At 40.5% G+C, this 23,026-nt stretch overlaps 1 protein-coding gene across 9 annotated transcripts in view; it reads left to right on the top strand.

The window, feature by feature from the left end:
• ZNF236 (zinc finger protein 236) overlaps positions 1–22,262 on the top strand; it is a 194,944-nt gene extending 172,682 nt beyond the window's left edge. For 6 of the 9 annotated variants that reach the window (XM_030552614.1, XM_030552613.1, XM_030552611.1 and 3 more), the window contains 3 exons: positions 792–921; positions 18,742–18,918; positions 19,256–22,262. In XM_030552614.1, coding sequence (XP_030408474.1) covers positions 792–921; positions 18,742–18,918; positions 19,256–19,383 — 435 coding nt within the window. In that variant the 3' untranslated portion in view covers positions 19,384–22,262. Of the gene's footprint in view, positions 1–791; positions 922–17,783; positions 18,267–18,741; positions 18,919–19,255 lie in introns of those variants that run through there. The other 3 variants (XR_003999074.1, XM_030552616.1, XM_030552617.1) reach the window with 3 other exon arrangements.
• The last annotated feature ends 764 nt before the right edge of the window (positions 22,263–23,026 follow it).

Below are 23,026 nucleotides of genomic sequence, written 5' to 3'. Positions count from 1 at the left end.
GATATTATTTAATGTGCCTGCATGTCCATGCATATACAGCATCAGGGAAGAATTAAAAGGATGAGTCGTGGGATCAAATATGTAAAAAATGAAGTGTTGAAAATTGTGTCCTATAAAGTGTTGTTTCCTTATATCTGTGGGCAGAATTTGACATTATATCGAATACTACAATAATCCCAGAAGCTGCTTCTGTTAGAAACCCTTTTTGTGGGCTCTAGATGTAAACAGTGAAGAGGAAAGGGATTTGGTTAAAGAAAACATAGAAACAATTACAAGGAATAGTGTCGCACAAATGAATGGCTTTATTTTGCTTTAGCTGTCTAATATGTACAAGAGTGCCTCATATTTTCAATGTTCAGTTAACACACAAAGCAATAAAAAATCCACCATTTGCAGTGCATTTCAGAAATACCTATTATAAACAACGTTAATAACTACAGTGAACCAAATGTTGAAGGCTAAATCCCATTTGCTCAAAAATATGCCTTCTGAGTGTGACAAAGGACTTCTCAAATGCCAGATGAATGTTTAGCCTGTTAACTGTGATAACAAAAGTATATAAACTACATGGAATGACAAAGAAAATCTTCTTATATCACTTAACCATTACTCAGATTTCATTTAGAAAATGACCTCTGCCATTTTTAAAGACCAGAATATCAGCTTCTGTCTTCCTCAGTCTTATTTCTATTGATGACTAAAGCCTTCTGCTATTGATCCAAAAATATAAACAAACATGTTTGTTAAAAAATGAATTTATAAAGCCATTTCCTCTTCCATATTTTGATTAGGAGCACATGCAAACCCATCAGGCTGGACCTTCGCTAAGTTCCCAGAAGCCACGAGTGTTTAAATGTGATACTTGTGAAAAGGCATTTGCTAAACCAAGTCAGCTGGAGAGGCACAGCCGCATACACACAGGTAATATTTACATTGTTGCCTGCTTTTGCGATTTTATTGTGGATCTTGTGATATTTAATATTTTACTTAAAACTGCTCCTGGATTCATATGGACATATAAGAATATCAGTTTTCATAAATAATAATAATAAAAAAACTTCTAGGTCTCAGGATTGTTGGAGAAAAGCTAGAGCCCTTAATATCTAAACACAGTAAAAAGCAAAGAAAAAGAACTGCCAGTAGTGGTGCACACACAAGTAGGCACCGTCTGCCTACATGAATTCTGTCCTATGAATCATACTCCATTGTCATTTAAAGATTATTTGTTTCCTCAAACTTAATACTAGTGTCTGACTCCATGGTGGATTGTTTTCCAAGACTGTAGAGGCAGTAAGTACATGATTTCTTTTATATAGTTTGTACTATAGTCTCCAAGAAAATATTTACACTAATTTATTTAAATTCAGTGATGTCCAACCTGTGACACAGGTTCCTGCTACAGAGAGACAGGTTGGAAGAACCACACTTACAGGTGCCTTATACTGCCTCTTCTACCTCTTAGGGCTTGTCTTCATTACTGCTCTAAATCAGCGCCGCTGCAATTTATGAGCTCTGATGAAGACGCGGTAAGTCGACGGGAGAGTTCTAATCCACCTCAACGAGAGGCAGAAGCTATGTTTATGGGAGAGCATCTCCCACAGACATAGTGTAGTGTAGACACCGCGTTAAGTAGATGTAAGTTACGCTGCTCAGGGTTTGTTTTTGTTTGTTTGTTTGTTTTTGGACATATCGTTTCAAGTGGTGGTGTGGACAAGGCCTTACAATCAGCTCTGGCATAAGCTCTGAGCAGCTGCTGTCTTTTCACCTCTACCTGTTGCTCAGTAGCAGCCCAGCTGGCTGTTGGATTGCAAAAACAGGGAAGTAAGTTACTAACTGAATACTCAATTTTCTGCTTCCCTGCTGGGCTGTGGGAGGCCCAAGGATGTCAGGGCAGAAGCTTGATTCACTGTGCCCAAGAGGGGAGTTTCTAGCAAAGGATTGCTCCTTTCCTGTACACAGCTAGATACCCAGGGCAGCCAAGGAGAGCGCAAAAAGGAGGAGAAGCTGAGAACCAACCTCTAGTTATAGCTCCCCGATTCTCTGTCTCTAATTTGCATTAGATGATCAGATGGCAGTACTTCCCTAGAGATGATGGCACCACCTGAAGGATAACCAGAGTGCAGCCTTCAGCCACCCTCTCCTTGCCCTCTGCAGGCTCCTGTGCACCAGAGGCTGCAGGGAGGGAGATATAGGAGATAACTCTGTGCTTTTTAGGGACTTTCTCATAGTCGAAGTATCCCAATACGGGATTTTTAAATTATTTCCCCCCTTTGTGGTGCCTGAGTATTGGTAAGGGAGTGGAACAATTCTCTGCCCCTCAGTAGTTTGTGTCTCTTAACCTTTTTAAAATAATATTTGACCCTCAGGCTGAAAAGGTTGGACACTGCTGTCTTGAATAAATTTTGTGTAAAATTGTCTAATTTACATAGACTCATAGGACTGGAAGGGACCTTGAGAGGTCATCTAGTCCAGTCCCCTGCCCTCATGGCAGGAGTAAATACTATCTAGACCATCCTGACTGGTGTTTGTCTAACCTGCTCTTAAAAATCTCCATTGACGGAGATTCCACAACCTCCATAGGCAATTTATTCCAGTGCTTAACCATCCTGACAGGAAGTTTTTCTGAATGTCCACCTAAATCTCTCCAGCTGCAATTTAAGCCTATTACTACTTGCTACATGATGTATCTAAAACTGCATCTTGAAAGTAGGATCCTGAAATGGCCTGTATGGAAGGTAGTCTTCAGCAGCTGCTACGTCCTGTGAATAGGAAGACGGGGAAAAAGTCTGAGTGAAAGGAAGTACAGGCAGTGTGCTCCCAACACAAAACTAGCAAGTAACAGAGGAGCAGAGATTGTATTGATAAGAGGAAATATAGTCATTAGGGCTGTCAGTTAACTACTGTTAATGCATTAATTTTTTTAACACGTGTTAATTGCAGACCCTCTGGGCGGGAGGGCAGCATGAGCTGCTCTGGAGATCCTGTTGGTCAGGTGCAGTAACACAAGCTGCGACCAGAGAGCGAGAAGAAAAGAGGCTAGAGAAAGAAGTGACAGAGAGTCCTGTGGCACCTTATAGACTAATAGAATTATTGGAGCATAAGCTTTAGAGAAAGAAGTGGTTCTTATCCCAGCTCCAGCAGCAAAGTAGAGCTCTTGACACACCCACATACCCACCCAGGGTGACCATATTTTTTAAAGTAAAAACAGGATGGCCAGGGCTCTCCCTTGTAGGGTGACTAGATGAGAGGAAGAAAATACCGGGACATATGGCAGACAGGGAGATGGGGGAAGTGCAGCTGGCGGAGCAAAAAAAAGGAGGGGGGGAGTGCTTCCCCCTCTCCCCCCCAAGATCCTCGCCTCCCCCGGCTGAGGCTGATCTCTTTTTCACCCCCCCTCCCCCTGAGCTCCACACCTCCCCCAGCTGAGGCTGATCCCCACCCCTGACCTCTGCGCCTCCCCTGGCTGAGGCTGATGCCCTTCCCCCTGAGCTCCGTGCCTTCCCTGTCAGAGGCTGATCTCTCTTTCTCTCCCTCACCCGCAAGCCCTGCGCCACTCAGGGTTCAGCTCTGAAGCCAGCACTGCCCGCCAGCAGCGGATTTCTCCACTTTCCTGCTGGCAGGCAGTGCTGCCTTCAGCTGATCACCAGGGAGCAGCTGCCACCCTCTGCTCTGCCTTGCAGCCAGGAAAAAATGCCCAATTTTGGTGAAAAAGTAGGGATGGCTGGGACAGAGCTGAAAAAGGGGCCTGTCCTGGCCAAAATAGGACATGTTGTCACCCAGCCAGCCTGTACCCTATTGTTCCTGGCTGGCCCCTCACTCACAGGACCAATCCCCCTGCATCGTGCCCCATTGCCCTAGCCGGCTATTCGCTCTGGGGGTACCCCATAACGAATATGGGCCTGGCGAGCTCAGCGTCTCCTCCCCTGCAGTATGATGAGTCCCTGAAGTAAAATCCACCCTCCCTTGCAAACAAGGGCTTACTCAGCTGAAGAGAGCCCACCTAGCTCAGTAAAAGGAGTTGAGCCTGGTGAGCCCAGTACCAGAAACCACCCTTCCAGAAGCAGCACAAGACACCTTCCTCACCCTCCTCCTGCACAAATTATTGCTTGTTCCTCCCCATTGTCACCTCCTGTCTTCCCAGGCCCTCCTCCTGCACAAGTCTTTGCTTACTTCCTTCCTCCTCCCAATACTGAATGCTTGTTTGTCTGAGTGATTGGCTGACCAAGGACTGAGTGGACTTGTAAGCTCTACAGTTTTACATTGTTTTGTTAAGTGAAGTTATTCTTTTGTACATAATTTTACATTTCTAATGTCAATTTAGAGATTGCACTACATATGAAGTGAGCACTGCACGCTTTGTATTCTGTTGTAATTGAAATCAATATATTTGAAAATGTAGAAAACATCAAAAAAATTTAAATAGTATTATATTATTAACAGCACGATTAATTGTGATTAATTTTTTAATCACTTGACAGCCCTAATAGTCATACATTAATTTTTGAAATAGCAAAGGGAATACAGAAAATAAGTGACCAACTACATTTATTTTGTATAAATGCTCTCTTCAATTTTCTTTACCGATTCAGATGCTTAGATTATAATTCCAGGATCCGAAAACAAAGATGCTTCTGTGACATCAGGCTTTCGGGTATATTCGTGAACATAATGACCATACTGGGTCAGACCATGGTCCATGTAGCCCAGTATCCTGTCTTCCGATAGTGAATAGTGCCAGATGCTTCAGAGAGAATGGACAGAGCAATTATAGAGTGATCAATCCACTGTTGTCCGTTCCCAGGTTCTGGCAGTCAGAGGTTTAGGGACACCTGGAACATGGGTTATATCCCTAACCATCTTGGCTCATAGCCATTGATGGCCCTATCTTCCATGAATTTATCCATTGCCTTTTTGAACTCAGTTATACTTTTGGGGTTCACAACATTCCCTGGCAATGAGTTCCACAAGCTGACTATGCATTGTGTGAATTATTTCCTTATGTTATTTCATTGAGTGTACCCTGTTGGTTCTTGTGTTATGTGAAGGGGTAAATAACATTTCCCTATTCATTTTCTCCACACATGCATTATTTAAAGTTCTCTGTCATATTTCCCCTTAGTCATCTCTCTCCTAGCGGAACAGTCTTAGTCTTTTTCATCTCTCCTCATATGGAAACTGTTCCATACCCCTAAACATTTTTGTTGCCCTTCTGTATAATTTTTCCGGTTCTAATGTATTGTTTTTGAGATGGGATGACCAGAACGGCACACAGTCTTCAAGATGTAGGCATACCATGGATTTATATAGTGGCATGATATTTTCTATCATATTATGTATCCCTTTCCCTAACACTTCCTGATATTTTATTAGCTTCTTTTGTCTGCCGCTGCACATAGAGCAGATGTTCTCAGAGAAGTAGCTATGATGACTGGTGTGTGTCTTGAGTGGTTACAACTAATTTAGACCTCATCATTTTGTATGTATAGTAGGGATTATTTCAGTGTGCATTACTTTGCATTTGTCAAAATTGAATTTCATCTGACATTTTGTTGCCTAGTCATCCAGTTTAGTGAGATCTCTTTGCAACTCTTCACAGTGAGCTTTGGACTTAACTGTCTTGAGTAATTTTGTATCATCAGCGACCTTAGCCACTTCACTTTTTACCTCCTTTTCCAAATCATTTATGAATATATTGAGCAGCACAAGTCCCAGTACAGATCCTTGATCAGGACCCTACTACTACTACTACCTTCCATTGTGAAAACTGACCCTTTATTTCTACTCTTTGCTTTCTGTCTTTTAACCAGTTACTGATCCTTGAGAGGACCTTCCCTCTTATCCCTTGACTGCTTACTTTGCTTAAGAGCCTTTGGTGAGGGATCTTGGTAAAGGCTTTCCAAAAATCAAGATATACTATACCAACTGGATCACCCTTGTTCACATGCTTGTTGACGCCCTCAAAGAATTCTGATACATTGGTGAGACATGATTTCCCTTTACAAAAGCCATGTTGACTCATCCCCAATATATTGCGTTCATGTATGTGTCTGATAATTCTGTTCTTTACTATAGTTTTCAACCAATTTGTCTGGTACTGAAGTTAGGCGTACCAGCATTTATTTGCTAAAATTGTCTCTGGAGCCTTTTTTTGTTTGTTTAAATTGGCATTATGTGAGTAATCCTACAGTCATCTGGTATAGAGGCTGATTTAATTGATTGGTTATGTTCCACAGTGAGTTCTTCAGTATTATATCTGAGTTCCTTCAAAACTCTTGGGGGAATACCATCTGGTCCTAGTGATTTATTACCGTTTAATTTATCAGTTTGTTCCAAAATATACTCTACTGAAACCTCAGTGTGCAGCAGTTACTCGGATTTTTCATCAAAAAAGAGTGGCTCAGGGTTGGGAATCTCTCTCCCATTCGCTGCAATGAAGACTAAAGGAAAGAATTCACTTAGCTTCTCCACAATGGCCTCGTCTTTCTTGAGTGCTCCTTTAATACCATGATTGTCCAATGGCCCCACTCATTGTTGGCAGCTTCCTGCATCTGATGTACTTTAAAAAAATTGGTGTTAGTTTTTGTGTGTTTTGCTGTTTGCTCTTCAACTTCTTTTTCAATCTGCCTAATTATTTTACACTTGACCTTCTGGACTTTATGCTCCTTTCTGTTTTCCTCTGTAGGATTTGACTTCCATTTTTTTAAAGGATGCCTTTTTGTTTCTAGCTGCGTCTTTTACTCAGCTGTTTAACCATGTTGGTATTATTTTGGTCCTCTTACTGTTTTTGTTTTTTATTTGGGTATACATTTAGTTTACCCTGTATTTCTGGTCTTTTTTTTCCATGCAGCTTGCAGGCATTTAACTCTTCTGACTGTTCCTTTTTATTTCCATTTAACTGTCTCCCTCATTTTTTTTATAGTTCCCCCTTTTTGAAGTTAAATTCTACTATGGTGGGTTCTTTTGTTATTCTTCCCTCCTTCTCCCTTCCGATTGTTAAATTAAATTACATTGTGGTCGCTATCACCAAGTGGTTCAGCTTTATTCACCTTTTGGACCAGATCTTATGCTCCGTTTAGGACTAAATCAAATATTGCCTCTCCTTTTGTGGTTTCCAGAACCAGCTGCTCCAAGAAGCAGTCATTAATGGTGTCTAGAAATTTTATTTCTGCATCCTGTTCTGTGGTGAGTAACCTAGTAAGCATAGGGTTAGTTGAAATCCCCATTATTATTGGGTTTTCTGTTTTTGTAGTCTAATTTCCTTGAGCGTTTCAGTCACTCACCATCCTGGTCAAGTGGTCGGTAGTATATTCCTACTGTTATACTCCTTATTAATTGATTTTTCAAGTTGCAGTTTTAGTTACAGTACCTAAATGAGACCATTTTACACAAACCCAATTAATAAGAACCTTGAATCGTGCTTTGTGGACTTATTCCCTCCTTCAGTCCCTTTTGAGTATGTTTCATCCTTCTTTTGAGTGACATGGACTGGAATTGTCTCAGATAAGTGAATTTTGGAAATAAATGAACTTTTTCTATTCAGTTTCACTCCATACTATACTACCTCCTTCTCCCCCATCTTTTTCCATTAACTTCTCTCACGAGAGAGTACTAGGCGACAGTGTCCATTCATGCTTCGGTTGGGACCAATAGAAAAAGTTCCTTGATGTTATCAGACAAAAAGTTTTTATTTCTGATATTTCTTGATATCCGAGAATAAAAGGGAACTTTGGGCCTCTTGTTCCATTTTAGCTTGTTGGCCTTTTTTCTAGTCTAAGTAGCTAGATTTCTAAATGGTTTCTAGCTACAATTTCACTTCGAGTTCATGAAGAAATAAAATTAAAGTAGTCTGAAATGTGATTGGTTCACCAGGTAGAAACCCATGAATACTTGGAATAGAGACATCCAGTATCAGAGGGGTAGCCGTGTTAGTCTGGATCTGTTAAAGCAGCAAAGAATCCTGTGGCACCTTATAGACTAACAGTGGTTTTGGAGCATGAGCTTTTGTAGGTGAATACCTACTTCATCAGATGCATGTAGTGGAAATTTCCAGGGGAAGGTATATATATATATGCAAGCAAGCTAGAGATAATGAGGTTAGTTCAATCAGGGAGGATGAGGCCCTGTTCTAGCAGTTGAGGTGTGAAAACCAAGGGAGGAGAAACTGGTTTTGGAGTTGGCAAGCCATTCACAGTCTTTGTTTAATCCTGAGCTGATGGGGTCAAATTTGCAGATGGACTAAAGCTCAGCAGTTTCTCTTTGAAGTCTGGTCCTGAAGTTTTTTTGCTGCAGGATGGCCACCTTAAGGTCTGCTATAGTGTGGCCAGGGAGGTTGAAGTGTTCTCCTACAGGTTTTTGTATATTGCCATCCCTAATATCTGATTTATGTCCATTTATCCTTTTCCGTAGAGACTGTCCAGTTTGGCCGATGTACACAGCAGAGGGGCATTGCTGGCATATGATGGCGTATATTACATTGGTGGACGTGCAGGTGAATGAACTGGTGATGGTGTGGCTGATCTGGTTAGGTCCTGTGATGGTGTCACTGGTGTAGATATGTGGGCAGAGTTGGCATCGAGGTTTGTTGCATGGATTGGTTCCTGAGCTAGAGTTACTATGGTGCGGTGTGCAGTTACTGGTGAGAATATGTTTCAGGTTGGCAGGTTGTCTGTGGGCAAGGACTGGCCTGCCACCCAAGGCCTGTGAAAGTGTGGGATCATTGTCCAGGATGGATTGTAGATCCCTGATGATGCGTTGGAAGGGTTTTAGCTGGGGACTGTATGTGATGGCCAGTGGAGTCCGGTTGGTTTCTTTCTTGGGTTTGTCTTGCAGTATGAGGCTTCCGGGTACACGTCTGGCTCTGTTGATCTGTTTCCTTATTTCCTCATGCGGGTATTGTAGTTTTGAGAATGCTTGGTGAAGATTTTGTAGGTGTTGGTCTCTGTCTGAGGGGTTAGAGCAGATGCGGTTGTACCTCAGTGCTTGGCTGTAGACAATGGATCGTGTGATGTGCCCAGGATGGAAGCTGGAGGCAAGAAGGTAGGCATAGCGGTCGGTAGGTTTTCGGTATAGGGTGGTGGTAATGTGACCATCACTTATTTGCACCGTGGTGTCTAGGAAGTGGACCTCCCGTGTAGATTGGTCCAGGCTGAGGTTGATGGTGGGGTGGAAGCTGTTGAAATCGTGGTGGAATTTTTCCAGAGACTCCTTCCCATGGGTCCATATGATGAAGATGTCATTAATGTAGCGTAGGTAGAGAAGGGGCGTGAGTGGATGAAAGCTGAGGAAGCGTTGTTCCAGGCTGGCCATAAAAATATTGGCATATTGTGGGGCCATGTGGGTGCCCATAGCGGTGCCACTGATTTGGAGATATATATTGTCATCAAATTTGAAATAGTTGTGTGTGAGGATAAAGGCACAGAGCTCAGCAGCCAGTTGTGCTGTGGCATCATCAGGGATACTGTTCCTGACAGCTTCTATTCCATCTGTATGTGGGATGTTTGTGTAAAGAGCCTCTACATCCATGGTGGCTAGGATGGTGCACACTGCACCGTAGTAACTCCTAGCTCAGGAACCAGTCCATGCAACAAACCTTAATGCCAACTCTGCCCACATATCTACACCAGTGACACCATCACAGGACCTAACCAGATCAGCCACACCATCACCGGTTCATTCACCTGCACATCCACCAATGTAATATACGCCATCATATGCCAGCAATGCCCCTCTGCTATGTACATCGGCCAAACTGGACAGTCTCTATGGAAAAGGATAAATGGACACAAATCAGATATTAGGGATGGCAATATACAAAAACCTGTAGGAGAACACTTCAACCTCCCTGGCCACACTATAGCAGACCTTAAGGTGGCCATCCTGCAGCAAAAAAACTTCAGGACCAGACTTCAAAGAGAAACTGCTGAGCTTCAGTCCATCTGCAAATTTGACCCCATCAGCTCAGGATTAAACAAAGACTGTGAATGGCTAGCCAACTCCAAAACCAGTTTCTCCTCCCTTGGTTTTCACACCTCAACTGCTAGAACAGGGCCTCATCCTCCCTGATTGAACTAACCCCATTATCTCTAGCTTGCTTGCATATATATACCTTCCCCTGGAAATTTCCACTACATGCATCTGACGAAGTAGGTATTCACCTATGAAAGCTCATGCTCCAAAACGTCTGTTAGTCTATAAGGTGCCACAGGATTCTTTGCTGCTTTTACAGAGACATCCAGAGATTCCAAAGGTGTTTATAGATGAATTAGGCAATATAATTTTGAGAAAATTGCTTTCTTCTAATTAAGAGTGTTCTGCAATGCCGCAAAAAAAAAAAAGTGTTTATAGGAATAGTCTTCTTGATGAAGTGCTGGGAGTCTGTGTGTCTATCAGGTGTCATTCAGATGACATTTTAATATGTAGAATTTGCAGGAGAACAGCTCTCAGAGCTTTAATTACTATATTTAAATAGGAAAAAATGGTCTCAAGTTTTATGGTGGTAAGTGCTGTAAAAGAATTTTATTATAAGATGTACTTTATATTTCTGATGTACATCATTTCTCATCGTTCATCACGAATGGGTTAATGTCCCTCACTTGTACAATTCAGAGGTGGTGCATTGTGTTGTTGGAGGGCCCAGGACAAAGCCCTGGCCTTGAACTGGTGGTTCAGTTTCTCTTGACAATTTTGTTTCATAACTTTAATTTTTATTCATTTTCATGAAATAGTCACTTATCTGCCCCGCCCCCAAGCAGGTATTTGGCAGCATGGTGGTTTCAATCTGCTGCAGCACCTTGTCTCCAGGATTGCAATGTCTTCAAACACCAGGCTATGTAAACAGTGCTCCCTATGGCAGCATTTACAGGTTCTGCAAAGGACAGATCTTGTACTGCATATTCACAGCAAGCTGACCCCAGGGTACAGGCCTCAGATTTGGATCCACAAGTCAGATCCTCCCTTTGCTTCCAGGAGCCATGACTTGAATGCAGAAAAGCCCAAGCAGGAGCTTCTGAGCACTTCTGAAGGAGAGAGGGACAGAGAATTTAAAGATGAAGAGAATTCTGCCTAGCCAGCGCAGGGAGCAGGGTGGGCTGAGGTGACTACCACAGATGTGGGCTGCAGGGAAGAATCCATATTCATGTAACTCAAATTGTGTACCTTAGATTGACTTTTCCCTGTAGTGTAGACAAGGCCTAAGTATTGTCTAAACCATTTCTGACAGGTATTTGTCTAATCTGCTCTTAAAAATCCCCAGTGATGGAGATTCCACATTCCTCCGTAGCCATTTTATTCCTGTATTTAACCACCCTGATAGTAAGTTTTTCCTAATGTCCAACCTAAAACTCCTTTGCTTCAATTTAAGCCCATTGCTTCTCGTCCTATCATCGGCGGTTAAGAAAAATATTTTTTCTCCCTCCTCCTCGTAGCAACCTTTTAAGTACTTGAAAACTGTTATCATGTCCCACCTCAGTCTTCTCTTTTCCAGACGGAAAAACCCAGTTTTTTCAATCTTCCCTCCTATATCATGTTTTCTAGGCCTTTAATCATTTTTGTTGCTCTTTTCTGGACTCTCTCCAATTTGATCACATTCTTTCTGAAACGTGGCACCCAGAACTGGACACAGTACTCCAGTTGAGGCCTGATAAGCGCAGAAGTAGAGCGGAAGAATTACTTATTGCGTCTTGCTTACAACATTCCTGCTAATACATCCCAGAACGATGTTTGCTTTTTTTGCAATAGCGTTACACTGTTGACTCATATTTAGCTTGTGATCGACTATGACCTCCAGATCCCTTTCCGTAGTACTCTTTCCTAGGCAGTCATTTCCCATTTTGTATGTGTGCAACTGATTATTACTTACTAAATGGAGTACTTTGCATTCATCCTTATTGAATTTCATCCTATTTACTTCAGACCATTTCTCCAGTTTGTCCAGATCATTTTGAATTTTAATCCTACCCTCGAAAGCACTTGCAACCCCTCCCAGCTTGGTATCGTTCACAAACTTTATCAGTGTACTCTCTATTCCATTATTTAAATCATTGATGAAGATATTGAACAGAACTAGACCCAGAACTGATTCCTGCGGGACCCCACTTATGTCCTTCCAGCATGACTGTGAACCACTGATAACTACTCTGGGAATGGTTTTCCAACCAGTTGCACCCACCTTATAGTAGCTCCATCTAGGTTGCATTTCCCTAGTTTGTTTATGAGAAGGTCATGCGATCCAGTATCAAAAACTTTACTGAAGTCAAGATATACCATGTCTACTGCCTCCTCTGTATCCACAATGCTTGCTACCCTGTCAAAGAAAGCTATTGAGTTGGTTTGACACAATTTTTTCTTGACACATCCATGCTGACTGTGAGATTCCACTCCCCACAAAGCTGCACCATCATGGGATTACAGTGGTAAAGTGAGAAATCCCTTTCTATGCTCAAAATTATCCTGATTTACTAAGTAAAGCCCTGAGGGGAGCTAGGTTGTTCCTACAGTACTTGGGTGCTAGCTATCCTGGGGGAGCAGGCAGGCAACCTTTCATGTTCCTGGGAACATCTAGCAAGCTACTTCTATAATTGAATTAAAATATTTGTACCAGTATCCCTCCTCAGCTGAGTAGTCCTTCAGGCCAGGACAGTAGCATATAAACAGCCTACCACATGCACCATGGTATAAACAAGTACCACATGCACCACCACATGCAAGACTGGACAAGAGGACAGTGGCTTGCAACAAAGTATCTTCTCTTTCAAACATTATTAAATAGACGTTTTTTCTTAGCCACCTATGTTGAGAACATCTTAGGATCCAAATGAAGATGTCTGATCAAAACTGAATTTTAAACTAAGTTTTATATAACAAAGATATTTCATATGTTTTGGAAACCTAAGGCTGGTGCAGCAATAGCTTCCCCAGTGAAAGACAGGCACACCTTCAGAAGGGAGCTTTTTTCCAAAGGACCATGAGAGGAAGGATATACAATGCAGCAGTTTCAAAGCCTCAACTATAGCCATTCACACCAGAGGTTTTTCATATACTTAGTAAAGAAAACCTAGTTGATGGCAAACAGGTGGTTCATCTAGAAGTATAATCCTTGTCTGGAGTTGAACAACTCATGTGCTGACCTCGTCAAACCTTTGATGTGATCTGTGATGAGCAATGGCTTCTGACTTGGCAGCTAGAAGAAGCAATATTATACCCATGAATAGCAATCAGTCATCTTTAAACAAATATCTTGTGCATCCAAATTTAGAGGTGAGTTGCTTTTCCAAGAACGTTAGAGAAATTAGCAGCTGAAATAACACAGTGGCCTCTACCCTCACTGTCAAAGCCTGCATGGCAGTCCATCAGTCACTACCAGTACTGGAGTTGTCCAAGAAGAGACTGTTGCCTTAACGGAAGTAAAAATCTGAAGCAGAAATTTCCAAAGAAATCTAGATGCATTTTCTTCCAAGCCAACAAAATTGTCAGCATGACAAAGACAAAAAGAGCATTTGTGTGAACGCGCTCATGATTCCTGCACAACACTCTTCCTTCTGATCCACCTGCTGCTTCCAGTCTTAAAGAAAAAACTGGCGGTAGACACAGCACAGGCATAGGTCTCAAGTTACACACTTAAATAACAAGCCAGTCAGTGTCCTGTCTAGTGAAGCAGACCTATTCATAACTAGAGAGCTGCTGGAGAGAATTCATACCTACCAATGTTTCGAAATCAAGAAAAACTTTTGAACCAAATGTAGAGAATTGCTCATGCAGGGGACAAGGACATATCTCTGGCCATAATTTTACTATCATGGAAAAAATTCATTACATTCATCCAGAGCTTCCTTGCCATCAGTCCTTTCTTGCAGGGCCGGCTCTAGGTTTTTTGCTGCCCCAAGCAAAATAAAATTTGGTTGCCCCCACCCTAGCCCTGGGCTCCCCTCCCCCACACCTCCCTGCTGCCCCAGCCCTGGGCTCTCTCCCCCTCCCTGCTGCCCCAGCTCTGGGCCTTCCCCTTCCTGCACCCCCCTGCTGCCCCAGCCCTGGGCTCTCCCTGACCACTTGCACCCCCTGGCACCCCAGGTCTGGGCTCACGCACACCCCCGTGCTGTACCAGCTCTGGGTACCCTCCTTCCCTCCCACCAGTGCCCGCCCACCCCCTGCTGCCCCAGATCTTCCCCTCCACCACCTGCACCCTCCTTCTGCCCCAGCCCTGGGTCACTGGTGACTTGCTCCCAGGGCGGGTCATTCAGCAGGAATTTTGGATGTACACAGAACACAGACAGGATTGGTTCCCATATGGTTACAGAACTGCAGTAAAGCTCAACAATTTTCAGCTTGTGTGATTGGAGGATATCTGAATGTATATTATAAGACTATCCTCCATAAATGAGGAAAAGTCAAGGTGCCTTTATTATTCTTTTGTTCCACTCTTTGTTTCTATGGGGAATTTGCCATGCAATATCACTGTTTTCCTTTTGAACAACTTAAAAAAAAAAAGAAAAAAAAAAAGCAATGGCTGTTGAAAATAGCAATTGCAGTCCTAAAAACCACTGGGAAGCATTTCTTGCTCAATTTTATCTACTTTTTCGACAGCAAATTACAGTGGATCAGTATATTTGATTTGGGAGAAATGAAGTAACAGCTGCCAAAATTGAGCTTGAGCACTTCTGAATTTTGAGGTGTTCAAATCTGGAAGGCAGGTGCTAGATTCCCTTTCTGAATATTAGCTAAATCTGGAAAGGAAAAGTCAATTTCTGCTTCCATGGCCCAGAAATGGAAATCCTCTTAAGTGCCTGGTAGTGTATCTAAAGCTGCCCAGGTCCAGTAGAGCCTCCCCTCCTTTATTTTTCATTTTAAATTCTAGTGGGACCCACGTACCTTCAGATAGGTTTCAGATAGAGAGGGGCACTGTCCATTTAGTCCACCCAATTCCTTCTTTGGGGGCTGCAAGGTGAGGTCACACCAGTATCCCTAAGCCAGGCTGGGGATGTCTTCTGAAGGGGATATCTGGGCCAAAGCCTTCTACTCCTTGGGCACACTTGTTCCCTATTCACAGTGCCATCCTGCTCTCGCAGTGAGCTCAAGATGCAGCATGAGGTTTCAGCTACCATACTCCCTCCTCCCATTTCCTGTTGGTCTTGGCCAAGGGAATGCTGGGAAGTGCAGTTCTTTCCCTGCTCCAGGGCTGGTTCTATAGGCAGGGAGCTAACCAAGGAACTACAGCTCCCAGACTTGATCCCTGCTAGCTGCCACCCCTGCAAATGGGCTGCGCCAAGCAGCTGCTTGCTTTGCTGCTGCCTAAAGCCGCCCCTGCTTTCTTGGCAGTGGTCATCCATAGCCATTTATCTCCAATAGCTGGGATTGCTGGTGTTGTACATTGGCTTCTTTCGCGGAGTGGATTTCTCAAAATGAAGTGCAGAAAGTCCTTCTGAGAACGTGGAACCACACACCTTATATAATGCAGAATTAGTGTCATTCCCACATCATATCCAAATAGTCAGCATGTGGACAGAGCATGCTGTACAGGGATTGGTTCCTACAAAGTGACCAAGGCAGTCCCAAAACGGGTGATACAATATATAGTAAATACAATATAATGTGTAAATCTATATAAAGGAAAAGATTTTCTATGTAACTTTGGATGTCTAGTATTTTCTTTACCCACCCACTACTTTTGAGTCTGATCAACTCAGCGTAGCTTTGCTGTATGGCCATATAAAAATACCTCAGTGAAAAAATCTGAAGTCGAACTGAGTTCTTGGGAAGCTGAGTGGAAAGAAGTCTTGGAGGGAATCCCAACAGGCAGTTTAAGTACAAATAACATTCAGAAAGTCAACTTAATTCTCATTCCAGACGATTGCATATTCACTATGTAAGCAAGTTTTATAAGGTGGGGAGCCTATCTAGAAGACAAATTTCCAGAATCTGAGTATACGTCCTTTTAGTTCACTTCAGCAACTTTCAGTGGTGTCTCTGAACAACCCGCACCCCCCCCAAATAATAATACAAACCTCACTCCCCACAAACATGGCCATATGGGATCAGACCAGTGGTCCACTGAGTCCAATATCCTGACAATAGCATTGGCCAGTACCAGCTGTTCCAGAAGTATGTAAGAAGAAACTATGTAGCAGGGAATTTTATAATAATAATCACAAAGTTCTAGTGATCTCGGCTACCTTATTGTTTCTCTAGAATGGTCGATAGGAGCCCTACAACCAAGCACAAAAGAAATGTGGGTACACCAGCCCTAGTGGTATTCTATATGTAGCACATCAGACTCTCCATTTGAGTATCAGATGCCAAAATTAATCAATGGAAGACTAGCCATGCCTCTGACTGTCTCCCATTACCTCTAATAGGTAGTTTTTGGAACTGATTCCCCTGTCTCTAAAATAACCACAATATAAAATTACATTTGTAGCTTCAGAAAATTTTCTATTCAAGTAAGTTCCTTTTTCCACTATTCCTGAAAATAGTTCTTCCATCATTTTTTTTGAACCGTTAGTATTCCTTTGGAAGAGCATGACATAAATGGGCTTTCATGGGACTTGAAAGATACTTCAAACATATGGAGTTCACATGCCAGGTGTCTTTTCATCTCATTCAGTCCAAAATGCTAAGGCCTTAAGGCCTCAGAATTGCCTCAGGCAAGATGTTAAAATCATGCACCAGCTGGTATGCTAGCCAACCAACAGAACTTATTCACAAGTCATGAGCCTAGTCTGAGGACAATTTTAAAAGTACATTTTTTCCATTCCTTTGCTTCCTTTGGTAGGAAGCTACAGCTGAGTTGGTTCCCACATAATGCATTGTCATTCCTGCCTGTTATTCTACTATAATAATTAAAACTCTGTTTGTTCTGCCTCACACTTCTGTGATTCACTGCTCACTTCTTCTGTTAGTGATGTATGAGGAGAGAAGCTGCGCAACAGAATATGTAATTTACCTGATAATTGTCTCTGTTGTGTAGCTTCTCTCCTCATTCAGCCCACTTGTATAGTCTAGTACAGGGGTTGGCAACCTTTCAGAAGTGGTGTGCCGAGTCTTCATTTATTCACTTTAATTTAAGGTTTTGTGTGCCAGTAATACTTTTTAATGTTTTTAGAGGATCTTTTTCTATCAGTCTTTCATGTTGTTTGTAAAGTAAATAAGGTTTTTAAAATGTTCAAGAAACTTCATTTTAAATTAAATTTAAAATGCACTCCCCCCCCGGACTGTTGGCCAGGACCCACAGTGTGAGTGCCACGAAAATCAGCTCACGTTCCGCCTTTGGCACGCGTGCCATAGGTTACCTACCCCTGGTCTAGTAAATGACCAGACTACAAATGGAAATCTTTCTCTAAAGGAAAACGTAGACATGTTCTCTTAAGGTTAATTAGTGCATTATATCGGGTTGTCTTGATGCTAATAATCAGTTGCTAGAGTGTTTCTTCAGCTTTGGAAGAATTTTTCTGGTGTCTTGGTTAATTAATTCATTATATCAGGTTGTCTTGATGCTTAGATTAGATTATACCTGGTTTAGCATTTTGGCAAACTCTGGTTCCAGGTGCTTAGCCAGTGATTTAGACTTGATTGACTTTCTTTAAAACTTCAGCAGCACATATTTACTGCTTAAATATTTTTTAAAGATTTAATTTAAATGGTTTTACTAGATTATAGTAAGTTTGGGCTTTAATATATGTTTTAATTTAAAATAGGTTTATTTTTTAAAAGAAAAATTGATTTAATTTAAACAAAAATCCAATTGAAGTAAAAACAATGATTTAATTTAAAAAATTCAATTTTTAAAATTACAGATTTTATCCACTCTGGTTGGGGTAGCATTTACCCATTAGTGATTAATGAAGAGGGAAGCTGCTAACAGAAAATTACCAGATAAGAAAATTGATTTTTGTTGATTGCACTCTTCAATAAGAACAATACTTTACATTTGTATATTTAAAAGATGCTTCATAAACGGTTAAAGAAAACAAAGAATTTGATACACACACTTAGCATTAACTATAGCAGCGCTATAGTACTGTGCTATAATTGGTATATAATATAAAAAAATAAAATGTGTGTAGACCTACCATCTAAGTAATGGTGTGTTTGGGATATATAAGTCTGTTTAGAAATGAATAAGTTCTAATTGAAATTGAGTTTATTCTTGTAAATAAAAAAACAAGTCTAGCCAAATAGGGAAAAGTTTATTTGCTTTTATATTACGCCTCTACCCCGATATAATGTGACCCAATATAACACGAATTCGGATATAACGCGGTAAAGCAGTGCTCCGGGGGGGGCTCTGTGCATTCCAGTGGCTCAAAGCAAGTTCAATATAATACAGTTTCACTTATAACACAGTAAGATTTTTTTGGCTCCCGAGGACAGCGTTATATCGGGGTAGAGGTGTACTTGTATGGAGATCATTCACCTCTTGGCACAGAGGACATGAGTCACATTTAGTATTTTATTGCAAATCTAGCAGAAATGATTTTTTAATGGCACAACTTTCAAGTCTGAGAGTAGTTCAGTTTTGTAGAAATTAATAAAATGGCCTAATTTATATTACCTTTCTGAAGTAGCGCAAAAAGTATCAAACTTGTAAGCTTTTTTATCACTTGGTATTCTAAAACATAAATTTGTCAAACTTAACAAAATCATGAATATAAAGTAGAAATGTTAATGCTTTCTTCAAGGATTATAAATGTATTCTGTCCCATGTAGTTTTGTTACCTGAAAAGTTACTATGTACATTTTTCCATTGTCCAGGGGAACGTCCATTTCAGTGTACACTGTGTGATAAAGCTTTTAACCAGAAGAGTGCCCTTCAGGTGCATATGAAAAAGCACACGGGAGAGAGGCCTTACAAATGTGATTACTGTGCAATGGGCTTTACACAGAAAAGCAATATGAAACTCCATATGAAACGAGCTCATGGCTATGCTGGTAGGTAACATGATAGTTAGTAATGTTAAGCACACATTTTTTTTGAAGCAGAGGTCAGTGAGTGGCTTCAGTATCCCCTTGGCTCTGTAGTGTAGGTGGGGCCAATCTTAAACATAGAATGCAGATGATATACAGTTTTGCACAACTGGTGTTATCCAGTTCTAGTGAAATGCTCCATTCTCTTTGACTGTTTTTTTTTTCCTTTTCAAAGACATGTTCTACTTTATGAACCAAAGTAATTTGTGCATCTTCCTCATTCCTTGTTTTTGTTGTATTTGCAGTAGTCTTACGTTATCTGTATTAGTCATTCCTTTCCTTCTCTGTTACGTTACAATAGGTACTATACAAGAATCTGCCAGTCAGCAAGAACAAGAAGGGGAAGATATTAATCGTGCTTTGAATTTAGAAGAGGTTGTTCAAGAATCTTCCAATGAATGGCAGAGTATAAGCAATGTTTTTCGATGACACCTTAGTTGAAAGCTTTGCTTTCAGGACTTGAATTTCTCAACATATGTTTTGAAAAAAAGTAAAGCATATGGATTTTACAGTTGATGCTTCAAGCATTGAAAATATTAACAATAGAATAATATATTATAGGTTTTTTTTAATTATTTACAAAAAGTACTTAAAAAGAATCATTGTTTTTGTAAGCTTGTGGGGAAAATATTGAAAAAACATCAGTTAATCTGTGTTAAGTTGTCTACAAATCAATGAACTCAGGTAATACTACATGCGGTTTCATCTTCTAACCCACAGACAGTACATCTAGTTGAACAATTAACTGGAACTTCATATCAGGAAAGAGTGATTCCCTTGTATTAGTAAAGAAGATGAAAAGTAACTTCATGGGAAAACCATGAAAATTGTCATTTACTTTTTTATTTTATTTTTTTAATGTATAGCAAAAATGTTTGAGGTTAGAAAGAAAAGTGTTATGATAGAGATGCATGCAGTACAGAATTAATTTTTACAATGCACAGTAAAGTGTTAAAAGTCTGTTCTCAGTTTCTTTTGGTGCTTTTGAGGAATTTTGGAAAGTGAATTGCCCTTGCATTAAATGGTATTTATGTAGCTAATCTCTTGAGAGGTGACCGGGCTATTTCCATTCCAGTTGTAGAGACAGCCATTAGTTTTTTCCATCAAAATGTCTGAGGTTTCAAACTCAGCAATAAATATTCAAAGAAAATCCAAACTAAAGAGATTAAACTGATTGAACGCCCCCATTTTTAGGTTTGCTGTAAGAATCAGCAGGCAGATACTTGAGTATTTGTGGAAAGCATAAGCCATATTCCAAAGTTGAGAGGTAACCTAAAATTGTACATTTTAATAGCAGATGGGAAGTAAGCTGCAGTACAGGTCACCTTAATTAACATAAAAGTAATCTGTACTGTAGACATTTTTAGTTCCAGATCTGTAAAAGCATCATTACTTTCTCATGCATCTATTCTGAAAACATTTTACCATGGAGTGTATGGGGTTTTTTGGTGTGGTTTTATTTTTAATTATTTTTTCAGTAAAACTACCTACTTAACATAAGGTACAACTACAGCTATGGCAGTGTGTAGAGTAGAGACACAGCATCCCCAGCTAGCAGGGGTGTAAATAGCAGTGTAGATGGTGAGGCATGGCTTAGGTGAGTAGCCTAGAGTGCCCTACACAACTCAGCCCTCAGGGTATATATCCAACACGGCTCTCTGCATATCCAAGCATGGCCTCCCATGTCTATGTTGCTAATTTCTGCAGGTAGCGTTCCACTGCCTCTCCGCTGCCAGAGCCTTTTCGTTGCTGCCTGCACACAGCAGTATGTAGCTACTCACGTTAGGGACAAGTGTGGATGCTACCTGCCTTTCACCATGACGTGTAGCTACACGTGTAGTGCCTTTACTCTACTTGCTGCTGTAAGTGTAGACATAGCCTTAGTACTGCTCTGAAAGGTGCCACTTGTTAAGTATATTCATAACAAAGAAACACTGGAGTAAAACTTAAGTCATGTTTTATACATTCCAAAGACAGAAAGCTCTTTGCTTACTTTTACTTTGTTCCTTTGAATTTATTTATATGTTATATATATGTATGTATATATAAAAACATATGGGCCTCTGTGTGGCTGATCAGTATATTTTGTAAATAGTAATCCCAATTGCAGGAAGATTTCATCAAGTTTTCAAGTTCATATGAGTACTTCTAGATCAATATTGGATTCATTGTAATGTAAAATAGAGTTGGGTTTTATTTTACCTTTTGCAAAATAATTGCCTTTTATTTGCTCTCAGATCCAAAAAACACTTTTTTCCCCTTTTGGTAAATATTATCTATACTTTGTCTGCTATAAAGCCTAGTCATTTCAGATTCCTGAAGAAAGAAATCACTGTTGTTTTTGATAGAGAATCTCTTATTTCTTTTGTTAACTCTCTGCATATGTATATAAGTAATATAGCTGGTGACAAAAAAATAACATTTTTGTTATGTGGAAATATTTAAGTCAGAAATGTTAATAATATTAATTTTTTCCAACTTTGCTTTGTGTATGTTGTTTTTAAAAGACAATTTTAAATGGGTATTCTTAGTTATTTCAAGGAAAATGTGGATAACTAAAATTATGCAGCTCAATTTTAAACAGAGATGACTGAAGTTCTCCTTTCATTTCAGCAGTGCATCTCATTCCAGACAAGTTGTTTGGCCCTGCAAACCTGCCTTACACATATTGGTAACTTCTGGATAATGGCAACCTTTTGCTGGGAACCAAGAGGTTGCTAATAAGCAGAACTTTTCAATAAGGAGGTGCCATTTGAAATACATGTTCATTTTTCAGAGAACAATGCTTTAAAGACTCTTGATCATATACCAATCACGTAATGAGTGGATATTTATTTGTAAGATAGTAAATAACAAGTAAATAGAGAGACTTGCCTTTTTTTCCTGAGTTCTCAACCCATCACAATAGCGAGAGTCCTGCCAATTATGGTAAATATCCTTTTAATCCTTTTAATAAGATACAGTATATATTTTAGAATCATGCCTTGAATGTCTTCTGTCTGACACAAAGGTGTTTAATGTCCTTCCTTTAAACATAGGAGATACTCCAGATTACTTGGATAAGTTTGAATTGGAAACTTTCAAATGCATTATATCTGCTGATGCTCTGTAGTAGTGACGAGGTTGTGACTATTACATTGGTGACCAGGGCAAGATCAGGTTGTTCAGGAAGTTTCTTGCTAAAATAAAGAAATGTAATGTGGACCATGCCCTACCAGCATCACACTGGAGAAAGGTAACATCAAAATTAAACCCTATGTATCCTAGAAGCCCTAGTCCATCTTATTGTGCCAATTAGGCTCTCTGAGTAAAAGCATCAGACACCGTTGATAGCTGAGATGTAGTTATTAGCAATAAATCAATTTAATTTTGCCTTGACTTACTATTTTTATTCTTGTATTTTAAGTTTTTTTTTTTAAACTGTTATGAACTCCATTTTATGGCCATGCCTTAATTGGCTACTGCAGCCCTTTTATGATATTTTGTATTTTCTATGCCCAACCTGGAGAAGACTTGTATGAGAGACACTGTGAATCTTTTATTGGAATACACAGTGGTAACCTCCAAAGAAGAAACTCTCAAATCCTCCTTAACATAAACAAGAAAAAATCACTAGGAAAAAAAATCATCATGAATCCTGCAATTTTTGATTGTTTCCATCTTTTTAGATTGTAGATATAAGCCATCACAATGTAAATAGGTTGGCTTCTTGCAGAAAACTATCTTAAGTCAAATAGTATTCAGCAGAGGAAAGAACTCATCCATTCCCTAGTTTATCACCCTATGTGTTGTGAGCTTCAATTCCTAATTGTGATTTAAATGCTGACTTCAACCCAAATCATACCGCCTGGATTTGTGCATGGAGGGCTGCCTCTGGCTCTTTCCACTTCCACAGAGTAGAGGGGACTGAGCTGCCTCTTCAGAACCCTATAGTGATTCTCATTTCATCTGAGGTTTATACTAGAGAGGGTTGGAGACTGTACATACTGTGGGGCTGAGTGGGCAGGCTGCGGTTGTGAAATTTGGCAGAAAATGTGGTATAGCCCAAGCATGTATTTTCCATGGAGCCTCC

Source organism: Gopherus evgoodei, chromosome 2 (genome assembly GCF_007399415.2).
Source record: "Gopherus evgoodei ecotype Sinaloan lineage chromosome 2, rGopEvg1_v1.p, whole genome shotgun sequence".
NCBI lineage: Eukaryota > Metazoa > Chordata > Testudines > Testudinidae > Gopherus > Gopherus evgoodei.
Note: the sequence above shows the minus strand (reverse complement) of the source record. Positions and strands in the feature narration are given on the sequence as shown.